We start from the raw sequence: 12,900 nt of genomic DNA on the forward strand, positions 1-12,900 counted from the left end.
TTGAATAACAAAGATGGTAACAGAAAAGCAGTTTGCATTTTAGCTTTTAATCAGACCACTGGTACTTTTTTAAAGGCAAATCAAATGAAAACCTTATTACATCCTTATATCCTAGCTATACACTACAAGAAGTATGCATGTGTTCTAACTATAGATACAATGACTCAATGAACTGCAGGACATAAACAATACAAACCCCTTTCGCCATCAAGACAATGCATTATAATTATCTCAATATACAGTGTTGCACAAAGTAATTAGCCAGATAAAGTTGGAATAACTATGAATTACAAAGTGGAGCTGATAGTTTATACGTAATCCACTTATCTGTTGAGAATATGTCTGATTTTCAAAGGTAATGGATGAAAATCCATTATAAGCGACAATGTTTTCTTTCTGTCATTGATTTACTGTTAAACAATAATACATTAGTAAAAGAGGAACTATAGACATTTACGTTGATGGAGCATTGTTTTCTTATCAATTGTCTGTTTGCTCGAGTCTTCACAGGTGACATCACATGACTTCTCCACTCCTGCCCATCACCCACCCTTGTTTTGTCCCAACACGTCTGCCCTTTCCTGTTTCGAACTGCCAGGTGTGCGATCAAATTTCACTGTCATCGTCTATTTTCCTGTGGGAGAAGGATGGAAAAACACAAGAGGGCGGGCGGCAATTAGTACAATAGATTGTGAAGGTGAAAACACAAAGATGACAATAGGACAAGGCAAGCAGAGGGCCCACCGCATGCTTGTGTTCCACGGTATGGCATTAAACGTAACTATCGCCATGGAGACAAGCAAGTGACACTACTAGGCCTAGTCACAGCTCGGATCTGTGGAGAGCTGACTCTGCTCACAGTAAGAATGCAAGCGAGTATTTTTGAGCATTTTAAACACCTGCACTTGGATTAATGAATGATAAGTCTAATGCCTTATTGCGGGACATGTAGCAATAACATATCCATGAAGTAGGGATAGGTGTATCGCTATAGAAGTATTGTATGTATGTATTTTTGACCATTTCTTCATTGTTTTGTCTGTATGTGTGTGTCCTTGAGCCGATTTTACACCCGTTTTATACTTGCATTGATTGAAATGCCTTCACTCATGAGGTTAGACCAGTACTGAGTATCGGTATCCAAAAGATTACCCCCAAAGTACTTCATATGGTATCGCCCATCCCCACCATGAAGACAAGGAGGAGCCCGACACTCACTGGGCCTTTAAGTGTATGGTAACTGCAACTTCAAACACAACTATTACTGTGCTATTTTCAATAAGTACAACGACTGCTACTCCCTATAGTCCTTTTACTGCCACTACAGTACCGGTACTAGAACTCGTACTAATACTTTTACCACTGGTACAATGATGACTACTATTGTTACTAGTGCAATTGTACCAAATCCACCACTTATTACCACGTCTTCTACTACTATCATTTACTATTACTATAACTAATAAACTAAGTATTCTAGCTGATACAGATGCTACTACTTCTACTTCTTCTATAGTTTATTTTAGTCTAGACCTTGACACTCCACCACCGCAGTTACTTGAAAGTGTTAAATTCTTACTTCAATTGAACTTTGTTGCACTTGTGATCTGCAAAAATGAAGACAAACAAGCATGAGGACACATGCTGCTGTGTTGGGTTTCTGTCCAAATACAGCTCATGTGTGTGGCTTTCTTTCACTTACAGATGATGACTCCAATCCCTCCTGCCATTAGCAAGCTGCCACAGATCAGGCCTCCAATTCGTAACCTTTCATAGTCTGGAAAAAAAAAAGAATATAGATAAAATGAGACACTCTATAGCACACAATTTATAGTAATTCCATATTCACTGTCAGGAATATTTGCCCTACTATATATACACAATGATACTTACTGTAAACAAAGGGATCTGCCGAATTGAAAAGAAACAAGAAAGAAAAAGCATTAGATTGGCAGAATAATAATAATTGATTCTGCAACACTTGTGTGTGCAAATCCTCACTATGTATGTGTTTAGTAATTGTTAAATGATGGCCTTACTTGCGTCAGTTTCCACAAAAAGGGCAAAGAGTGCTGCGGAATCAGGTAGAAAATTAAATTAAGCAAAATGAATTAAACATATCAATGTAAATAATATAAAACTTGTTCTTTGCTCTTTCTTTACCTGTCAGCAATGTTATAAAACCGAGGCTCCTCATGTTTAATATACACCTGAAATGTATAACATGAATAGTGTAAGTAAGAGTAAAGTCTTGCACTACATGTTTTAAGAATTTTAGTTGCAGGATCTCATCAGCAGGGGTGCTTTGTGGGTGTTTGGAGAGTAAACAGAGAAAGACATTTTCTCACAGGCCAAAACGCAGCATGTTTTCACACATCAGGTTCTAGATTCTCAGCCTCTGGGGACTCTTGTGTCTACTTACTGAAGCAACTGCAGTTTCACATTCATCATTTACAAATTCAGAATATTTCTTTGTCAATATTATGTGACATCATACATTCTTCACATGTATAGGTGTGAAGTTGTCAAGTGCCAATGAACTATGTCCACTAAATGCGCCAAAAAAAACATAATTAAAAACGGATATTTGCAGATGCATTAAGTTAATGAGCTGTAATGTAATGAGATTACAGCTTGTCCTTGCATGGGACATTTAATAGTTATAAGTAGTTATGGCATTATCCTGCTTATGAATCTAACATTAGTCAGTTGCACCATCATTAGCCTTGCTTACATAGACATCATAGCAGTTAGTTTTATCCTAGTTTTAAGATTTTTTTATTTTATTTTTATTTTTTTTGCAATGCAAGTTTAAAAAGTTTTATCATTGCGTAATAATACATTATCTGATCAAAAATATTGACATTATCTGGATTTACCTGAGTTGCTGATGCTGCAGAGAAGCGTGAGTAAAGGTTCAGTGTCCAGACTAAAGTGCGTCTTGTCGTTTTTAGCGGATTCAATATTTCCAGCTCCTCCTTGTTGTTTGAAATATAAACATTGGTGCACTTCACACTGCATTAAAGTGCATGATGGCAGCACACTGTTTACATACATATTAGAGGCCTCTGTCTGTGTTATGGCATAAACACCAGCGTACAGTCGTCAACCTGGAAAAATAATCCCCAGTCTGCCAAATCCAACAAGTGAACTTTTTATTTACATGACAAAGAACTATATGAAGTATGAATATTGCAATTGTTGATTGAAAGACAAGTTTATGTTGTGAAACTTTTGGGAAACGTTTCCTTAAAGTCTCTTCGAATTCAAACTGAAGCTGTTCTTGAACCCTTTTGAGTGCAAACAAATGGCTGAACTCTTTGTGAAGATGAGACACTTGTTTTGAATGATTCGTCTGATTTACTCTAAATATAAGTGGGAACTGGTTCTGCCCAGAGGAAAATCAGATTTCATATACTGCCTGGATTATCTTTGGTAAAAATATGAAGTTGCTGTTGGTAGATTGGACTGACTTGTTGAGCATTTGTTGGGTTTTAACAATTATTTTTTTCCAAACTGAAGCTAAGATTCCACAAAAAATATATTTAGGGACTTGCAATAATGTGAGAAGGTTTTTATTTTACTATATATATTTTATTTTGGGTTAGAGTACAAACTGACCCTGATTCTTCCCAGAATGAATGCTTTGACTGAAAATAAGTGGACTTTAGCTTTCTATTTATATATTTTTTCCTTCCCAGGAGCTTGATAATTATTGTATCAGATGGTGGACAAAATGGAATAAATGCCGAAAAAGGTTGACGGATCTGTACAAAGCTGCCAGAATGTGAAGGGTTAAAGTGTTTCTGTTGATCTCAAGGTTGACAGACATTTTCCCTGTGGAAGTAGGGCACACATCCTTCATCCTCAGACTACCAAACTGAGGTTAACTAAATACATGACATGTGTAAGTAACATTAAATTATATAAACTACATTTTAACAATAGCCGGAACAAACAACATTAAAATTATGAAGTTCTTTGTTCTTTGGTTTTATTATTTTGCATGCATAGCAGATTGTGGGCATTGCTAAACGATGTATCTAATTATAAAGAAAGTATGGTGTGAACAGTTACAACAGTTGGTTAGTTCTTCTGTCTCCTGGAATGGAAGTACCACATACAATGGTGAAAGTAGCTATTAATATCTATACCGTCACTTGAAAGTCCTCTCGATAAGTGAGAAAACTGGCGACAATGAGATAAACGCTAACACCAGAGATAATGCAATGGACAACTCAATTCATACTAGCTCCTTCTTTTACTTATTTCAGATATTTAATTATACATTTTTGAGGTGTGGAAAAGGCTATAAGGCTCAGTCACACTGTTTGTGTCTACATAAAGCTTACTGTAGGTCACTTTGTTCTCTGTCATGACAAAATTAGCCCAGCTATGAGTGTGTGAGGCTCTGTGCTATGGATATCATTTCAACTCAAGCATCATTAGTGATTATAAACTATTGAGCGAGCTTTAAATATTTAATGTAATCAACACAATACAATTACGATGTTTCATTGTAGAGTCACGTGATCTTTTACGCCATTTTGTCAAGCATTAAAGTGTTTAGAGCGTAGTTTGCTTTTGTGCGGACATAAGATCATTATTCAACAGCACAAAGAGTCTATTCCAGTGTGTTCAGGGTGCGGGGAAAACAGAAAAAAGTAATAACAGTTTAAAGTATTGACTATACAGTGAACTGGTCTATTTAATGTACCCAGTACCACAGTTAGTGGGCACAAAGCATACTTGACTGATTGATATAATCTTGTGGTACAACAAACCAAATACTGTTGATAAATCAAAAAAAATCCTCAGGACAGTTTCCTGGACCATTATCTAGTCTAGAAATAAGAGTATAACTATTGATTAATTGCTGATTGCATTTTTTTAACATATCAAGTGCACCTTGCCATGCCATTTAAGGATGTTGAATATGGCAAAACAACTTACTAAAAATACTGGGATTTAATTATCATGGTTGACCTATATTGTATTACAAGTTTTACATACACAATTGAAGCATATACTTTTACTTCAATAGACATACTTATTCTTCAATAAAAAAACATTACATTCACACAACTTTTCTACACTAAAATGAACTGTAAAGAGCGTCACATTTCAATGTCACTTGTCCATACTAAGGGCTTTTTCCACAGGAAGTTGTAAAATGTCACTTCCATCATTCACATCACATCACATACTATAAATTCCTTGTTTAACTCAATCAAATCATTAACCTATTGTTGACTGAGTTATCTCTCACACAACATTGTACTTTGGAGGTCGTCTCAAATACACCATGAACAATGCAGGTTATCATGTGGTATGTTATCTGGTTACACACTCACACACAGTACAGGGACACAGAGATTTGCTGACACTTTCAGCACGGCCCTCTGCGATGACGGTGTTTGTACTGTTTATACATCAACAAGGAGCTGCAGGGCTCAAATCCACGCACAATTCAGTCAAATCACTCACAACATCATGGTGTCTTCACTGCGTTATTCACTTATATAAACAATCAATCGACGTTAAATAATACAGTGTAAAAACTGAATAACCGTCCAATTAGGTCCGATGTGCTCATTTTATGGGTTGGAGGGTCCGGGCATGTTGTCACACTTTTTGTCACATTTCAGTCTCTGTCTGTGAAAATTAACATAACAGAAACATAAATGAAAGAACAACATCTCATCTCTGTCTTTCACTGTGACAGCAGGGCAAATTTGGGCACCCCTGCCCTAGAGGCACTTCTGTGGGCTGAGGCTGACTGACTTTAATCTGATAAATTCAATATATAATTAAGAAATGTATACTTGCTATAAAATATAAAATAATATTTAAATATGAAATTACTACATTATTTCTTTATTGTAAAATTAGATTAAATCAGTTCAAAAGTGCGGACCCTAAAAACACACAAATCTGCTTCTTCTCTTTTGTGATCAAACTGTTTATTTCAGGGAAGAAGAAAAAAAATGCAGGGTGACATCCTCCCCGGTGTCGAAGACATTTTATTAATTAAGTTTCATCCACTGAATCAATATAAAAGTCAAAATTCGTTATAGTTCTGTGCCTGCCCCGCCTTTGCCCTTTTCCCATCCACTGCAGTTTGTAGAGTTAAATGCCAGGGCAACACATTCTACTTTAACTGTATAGTGTGCAGATTTGGCGATTTGACTTCCCTGTGCTTTGCTCTAGACAGTGTCGGCGTAGACAGATCGGAAAGTGTCATAAAGTTGCATGAGGCGTGTGAGCAGCTGAGTAAACATGTAGCTCTGTTTCTGTTGTGGGTCAGGCTCATTGGAGAGGCGCCCCCTGCTGGCCAGCCGCTGCCTGTGTGTGGTGTGTGTGACCTCTGTCAGGTGTCACAACATGAAGGACCCGACGAGCTGATGAACTGAGGGCCACACAGGAAGGCTTCAGTCCTCTACTCAGACAACACTTAGCACAAGACCAGAATAAAAGATAATGTTATTTTTGTTATTCAGGTCAAAGAAACTAATCTATTTTGTCTATATTATAAGTAAAAACAGGCTAATATCTGCCCACTGTCTATTGTATTACGTTTTTATTACGTTAGATTATCTGTATTCTTTTAGTGGTCAAAAAGGTTATTTGTTATTGAAGCTCAAATTCATTTTTTGTAGATCTATGTATCAATTACACCTCTAGTCCATAATGCTGTGTGCATTCTTCCCTGCTACTGTGGAATTCTTTGTGAAATGTGACGTGTTGACCACTAGAAAGCGTAATATGTAATTATAGACTGAAGGAGTTAAGTATTTTATTAGTACATTGTATCAGCGTCAGCATACATCATTCTTAATACAAACACAAGTGTAATTAGAGTAAATTCACTGCATGAGTTGTTTGGGGAAAAATAGTGCTTTATGCATTCATTCATTCATTCATTCATGTTCATGTTAATTCAAGATTATTGAGATAAAAGAGATTAGATATTCGTACAATACTTCTCTGCTGGACATAATGAGGAACTTTTTCATCTGAGCCTTCATGTTTTAGAATAAGTGCAATCACTGTTACATTTTGTTAATAGATGTACTTCATTAGTGAAAAGAAAGTTATCAGGCTTATCCAAGCTTCATCACAGATCTCTCATTTTCTCACTGAGACTGGGCAGAGGAGATATATCAGTGGATTCAATGTTGTCCACAATCTCTGTCAGATCGTCTGGTCCGTTGTCTTTTCCTGAGGAAAGTCCCAAAGAACAATATACATTATAAACTGTTGATTTGTAATTAAGTTGTTGTCTATCACTATTACAAGTTTGTCTGCTAAATGCTTCTCTCTGCTGGACATATAAGGTAATCTCACCTCTGAAGCAGATCCGGAGTCTCTCAGATCTGGTGAGCATCAGGTACAGCAAACCAAACACTGCTATTACACCAAAAAATCCTCCAAGGGCCACTCCAATCAGTAGAGAGTTTCCCGAGCCATTATCTGGTAAATAAATACTATTAGTATTAATATTGGTTTATTTCTGGTTATAGTAGTTGAATTGAGCGACCGTACCATATACATGTAAGTGTGCAGTAGGTGCAGCCGGGTGGCCTCTTCGCTGACATACCACCCGTGCACCATTGTCCGGTAAAGACGTGCCTTTGAGGACCCACCGAGCCAACAGCTCTTCCAAATGCACCTGACAAGACCCCTCAAGAGCCTGGAAAATAAGGATGCATAATTTATGTATTTGTTTATTGATTGTTAACTTGACATGGTTGACCTGTAGTAACCTGATTGAGGTATCACAGTATTTAGAGCCTGTTCACAAGAAGGCATTGGACGATAATGCCATTTTGTATCACGATTATGATGGCCTGAATCCTTTTATATCAATTATATCACAAGAATTAAAATTGCTGACAGTCTAAAATAGAATGTATATTCATTATTATAATTTGAAAATGTTTAAATAACTATCATAGAAATGTATTTTGTTGAAACTACCACCATCTAGAGAAAAATATAAAAGATAACTGGCTTTTTTAAAACAATTAGTTGATAAAATGGAGATTATCGTGATCATACCAAATGTACTACAAACGATTATTATCTCTTTTATCAAACGATTATTTTCTCTTTTATCACAATAAACAATATTATTTATCATCCCATCCCTATTCCCAACACCAGTCCCAAGGAAGGCTTTTGACAGATCATATTTAAATGCCACATTAAATGAGTTTCACTACAATGATATGATATTAATTATTTCGTTGGGTAACACAAATTACTCTGTACATTTCTTTAAATTCATTCATTAATTTCTTTACATAAAAATAGAAATCTGTATAATGGCTATTGACCATATTACAAAAGGTCTTTGGTAGCTCTCTGAAAATATATTAATTATTGCAAATGGATAGACATAACTGTCATTTATCTGTGCCACGTAGTTTGTACCCACCCTCTGTATACTATACAGTATTTTGAGACTTGTGACTTGGTGCCTGTGGTGCCTATTTCTACTGCAGTGTTTCTTACCTGTGGTATGTCCTTGACATGTCCACTGGGGCAGCTGAGGCTGTAGTTGTGACTGCTTCCATAGAAGGTGAAGGTTAAACCCTCAGAGTTTTTGGGGACTCCACACAAAAACTGAACCGGATCACCCAGTCCTACTGTCATGTTTGAGGGCACAGTCAGGTAGCTGCGGGACGGCCCAGGGGCAGTCGAGGTGGAGGGTGGGACAGTGGTGGTGGAGGAAGTGGTGGTGGTCTTTTGAGCTGAAAAGAAGAGGAGCGGAAAGCTTTCTCATTAGTGAAACACAATCAAGCTTAAACAGGTTACCTCATGATTACCAGACGACAGCAGAGATGGCAGCCTGAACAACAGATCTTAGTAACAGTTTAATTATGTTTTTTAGGTCAACAAACTTTGCGTTTGGGAGAACCCAGTGATAAGGTTGTGTAGTAGACAAAAAAGGAGATTTTGCTTTAACTGTGTCTAATTAATATTAGAGTTGTCTCCATCTTGTGGCCTCCCTAAAGACGGAGGAGAAGTCTCTACCTGGAGGTGGCTGCAGCAGGAAGAGACAGTCTTTGACTTCATTCTCTCCTCCTTCTTTGTTCTAGTTAATCTCCCCCTTTGTTTTATCGTTTGAACATTTATTTTTAACACATTTTGGTAAACTAAATCAATTTAATTTTAATTCTGGAAGAATCTTTTTAGTGGACATAAATTATTAAGTGGAGTGTCAGGCTTATTTTTGCTCAGTCACCAGGAGGTACAGGATTCAAACCTGACTCTGCAGGTTGCTAAACTGTAGTGGTGACCCGATCACAGAAAATGTATATAATATAACTATATAATAATTTTACATTTTTTCTTATTAACACAGTTTGTTACAAATGTGGTAAGATTGATTGGGGTATGAGGAAGTCTGTCTTTGCCAAATAAGTAAATATATTTCAACCTACTCATTGTAGATGTTTGTATTTTTTGGTCGCCCTACATTTGACAATTTGTGTGTGGCACTACACATTCTCTTTTAAGTTTTATTGAAATCTATTTTTATTCAGTTTTGTTGTTGCAGGAAATACTTACCTGAGGTGTGTTTTGAGATCTGAAGAATGGCCAGAACCACAAAGACGCTCTTCCTCCCAAACAGCTCCACAACTTTCTTCTCCATGTTGCTTTGTTCTGTTGGCTCTGATTTTAAGTGTTTACAATTTCTTTAGAATTTTAAATAACGCACATTAATACAACAGTGACAAACCAAGATGTTATATATTGCATACATGTTGAACAGCTTAGTTATTAAGACAAATATACTAGTCACAACACATGTGAATACTTTTGTATGTTATAACGTTAATAAAATAAATGTTTTGAGAAATCAAAAGAAAGTTGCTCACCTGTGTTGTTTGACTCACATCTTCCTGTTGCACTGCACTTACAAAAAACATTTACTTTCCCGAAAGTGTTTGTTTGAAACTAGACAAACTGGTTGAGCTTGACTTGGAGACGCTCACTGAAGGTGCTACAAATCTCATTTGCATTTCACTGCCAACATTCCTCCTGATGACGTTCTTCCTCTTCAAAATATCTCAAAAACTTGCCCCTACTACAGACATATTTTTCAGGGCCGGCCCAGCCTATAAGCGAACTAAGCAGTCGCGTAGGGCCCCGAGGCGTTAATAGGGCCCCCAATCTGGCAACCCGTCGTATGCGAAGTGCAAGCGCAGCGTGCGCCACTAGTGTAGTAGCGCTGCTGGCGCGGCAGCGCACACAGCGGTAACATTATAACGCACAAACCGCATTTATTTGTAATGACAATCTGGCAACCGAGACACCAAACCTGCGCTGATTGGGCAACTTCATTGTGCGCGAGGAGCTCGAGAGCAAAACATAAACACAACAGAACATGGTCCTCATGTCCAGAGGAATATATCCCCCCGATGCCGACGATGTAAAGAAACTGCAAACTCAACAACACTCTCCAGGTATTGAACTTCTCTTACAAAGAGACGGTTAATGCTGCTGTTTGAAACAACACGATTCTGTCACGTTAGTTCGCTCAGGCTGGAGGCGACGAGAGCTCTGCCCCGCGCACAATAATATGTCTGAATGAAAGATAATAAAGCTTAACATTTACACCAGCCCCGTAGTGTCAGCTGCAGGTGAGGCCGGTGAGGGGCGTCTGTGCCCCGGGTCACTAAGAGGCGGAGATCCGGTCCAGACGAGCGCCGTCTCGTCCAGAACCTCTGACGTGAGACTTTGGAGTGAACAGTGTGCGGCCCCTGTCCCGGGCCCCTGTCCCGGGCCCCTGTCCCGGGCCCCGGGCCCCTGTCCCGGGCCCCTGTCCCGGGCCCCTGTCCCGGGCCCCTGTGCAGCCTCAGTCAGAGATGAGCGGTTTGAGTTTGCGTCCCCTCTCTCTCACATCACCATGTGTGAGATCAATCGTGACTCGTGATGTCTGTTTGACTTCTTAAAGTGCAATAAGAGGAACGTAAAGGTTTATGCACGTGAGGTCCATCAGCCAATCACATCGCAGCATTGTTTCATGCAGGAGTCCAGTGTGTGGTGTTCTGATCAGAACAAACATTTATATTGTAATTAACTTTTAATAGAGCAATAAAACGTTTCAATTGATTTAAAAAGCATCTTTAGACTATTTGTTATAAATTATAATAAATTGATAGTGAAAAATAACTAGACATATTATGATTACGTCTGTTATAGAATCTTACTATATATTTTTATATAAAAGTGGCAAAGTTGCAGAAACGCAGTCTCTTCACTATAGCGAGGTTTGGACCTTCACTTCTTGTTCTGTTCATTCTCTGGGAATAACATGTTTGTTTTATCAGTGTTAATTGTTAATCAGGCAATGCTTATGCCATTTGTTTAATTTAATATAACTTGTTTTGTCACTTTAGCAAGAAGGAATAGTTGGGAGCTGTAAAAGATAAATTAGTAAGGATAACTATTACTTTTACATTTTCAGTTAAAATGAATCAATTTGACCATAATTATTTTTCATAGCCAATATTGTATTGAGTAATTAAGTACACTAATGTATTAATAACTGGCTTTAGTCATATTCTCCTGGCACAGTTTCATCACATCATCATTTTATAGCATTACAACCTCAACATTTTACTCTTACTTTAGCCGGCTGGACCACATTAAAATGCAGCAGAAGACCCAAAAAAGGTCTGAAAATCTCTGGGGGAGGGCCCCCAGACCCCCCTGTTCATTAATTTAAACTAATGTGCTAATGTGGCTGTAGACCCTTAACGCCCACAAATACACCCAAAAACATATCTGGGACGTGTGTTATTTGTACAGGGAGTAGAGGTGATGTCAGCGGAATACCAAGTTGCATTGTGGGATTTAAGTTATCAATATTTGAGCTTGTGAGGTGTTGAGAATAAACTAACTGGCAAATGGATGCCCTGGAGTTTTGGTGCGCTTTGTTTGCGTTGAAGAAAGTTCCCATATGTGAATTGTTCACTGACAATGGCAATAAAACTGATTCTGATGACGTGGTGAGGGGCCCCCAAAAATGTTTTCGCTTAGGGCCCCATGAAGGCTTGGGCCGGCCCTGATTTTAATGATATATTTAACTTATAAAAGGTAAAATATTGTCAAAAACAAAACAAGATTTTAAGGTTTCTCATACATGTGATGAACTACAAAGGCTACAGGAAATCAAATACTTGCAGAATCAAAACTAAAAGTGTGCCATGAAGAAATAATGTATTGCTGAAATTATTTTGGAAAATGTGGATGCGAAAATGGTCAGGGATAAATTGAGTATTTGACCTACATTAAATCAACATGGACAAAAAGATGTCTGCAAGAATCATCTAGTTCAGAGCAGAACACAAATGACCTGAAAAGTTTGGAGTATTTAGGTGTTTGTCGCCCTCTTGTGCACAACCTCTTATAATACATCATAAATGTTAAAGGCCTACAGTAGACTACAAATACAGTTTACAATCTCATACCATTGACTGAACACAAATTAATTTATACTTTTTAAAAAGAAAACTTTAAAACAGTAAAGCTGATTACATAAAAACGCTTACAATATGATGGTTGTTTTTTTAATCTAAAAATAATCCTTGGAGCAGCAGTGGGATGGGACAGTCTTGTATCAGTGCGTTGTCCTTTTGTCCGAGTCACTGTCCTCGTTGTCTCCCTCCTCCTTCAGTTTTCTTCAGTCTTTATCACGTTTGAGCTCATTTAAAATGACCCAGGCCTGGAAGTGGTTTCCGGTCTCAACAACACACTTTCAGCCCCAGTTCTGTGTCTTTGGCTGTGGACTGTTGTTAAAAAAAAAGCTTTGGTCTTTCTGGATGAAGTTGTTAAAAAACGTGCTGCTAACTACAATACATAATAAGAAAATAAGTTTTTCAGAAA

General features: G+C 37.7%; 1 protein-coding gene and 1 long non-coding RNA gene across 2 annotated transcripts; both read right to left on the bottom strand.

The window, feature by feature from the left end:
- Positions 1–207: 207 nt before the first annotated feature.
- LOC140373928 (uncharacterized) lies at positions 208–1,713 on the bottom strand. The gene is made up of 2 exons (XR_011929054.1): positions 1,580–1,713; positions 208–634 (listed from the first exon to the last, which is right to left on the bottom strand). It is a non-coding gene; the product is annotated as an uncharacterized lncRNA (long non-coding RNA).
- Positions 1,714–6,802: 5,089 nt separating this feature from the next.
- LOC140374516 (uncharacterized) lies at positions 6,803–9,916 on the bottom strand. The gene is made up of 6 exons (XM_072461443.1): positions 9,888–9,916; positions 9,577–9,681; positions 8,518–8,756; positions 7,546–7,693; positions 7,348–7,473; positions 6,803–7,221 (listed from the first exon to the last, which is right to left on the bottom strand). The coding sequence occupies exons 2-6, from the start codon at positions 9,659–9,661 to the stop codon at positions 7,118–7,120; spliced, it is 702 nt and encodes a 233-aa protein (XP_072317544.1). The 5' UTR covers positions 9,662–9,681; positions 9,888–9,916; the 3' UTR covers positions 6,803–7,117.
- Between the last annotated feature and the right edge of the window lie 2,984 nt (positions 9,917–12,900).

The sequence above is a fragment of the Eucyclogobius newberryi genome, unplaced genomic scaffold (assembly GCF_026437365.1).
Source record: "Eucyclogobius newberryi isolate DKJ021-1_F unplaced genomic scaffold, fEucNew1.0.hap1 SCAF_3, whole genome shotgun sequence".
In the NCBI taxonomy this organism is placed as follows: Eukaryota; Metazoa; Chordata; class Actinopteri; order Gobiiformes; family Gobiidae; genus Eucyclogobius; species Eucyclogobius newberryi.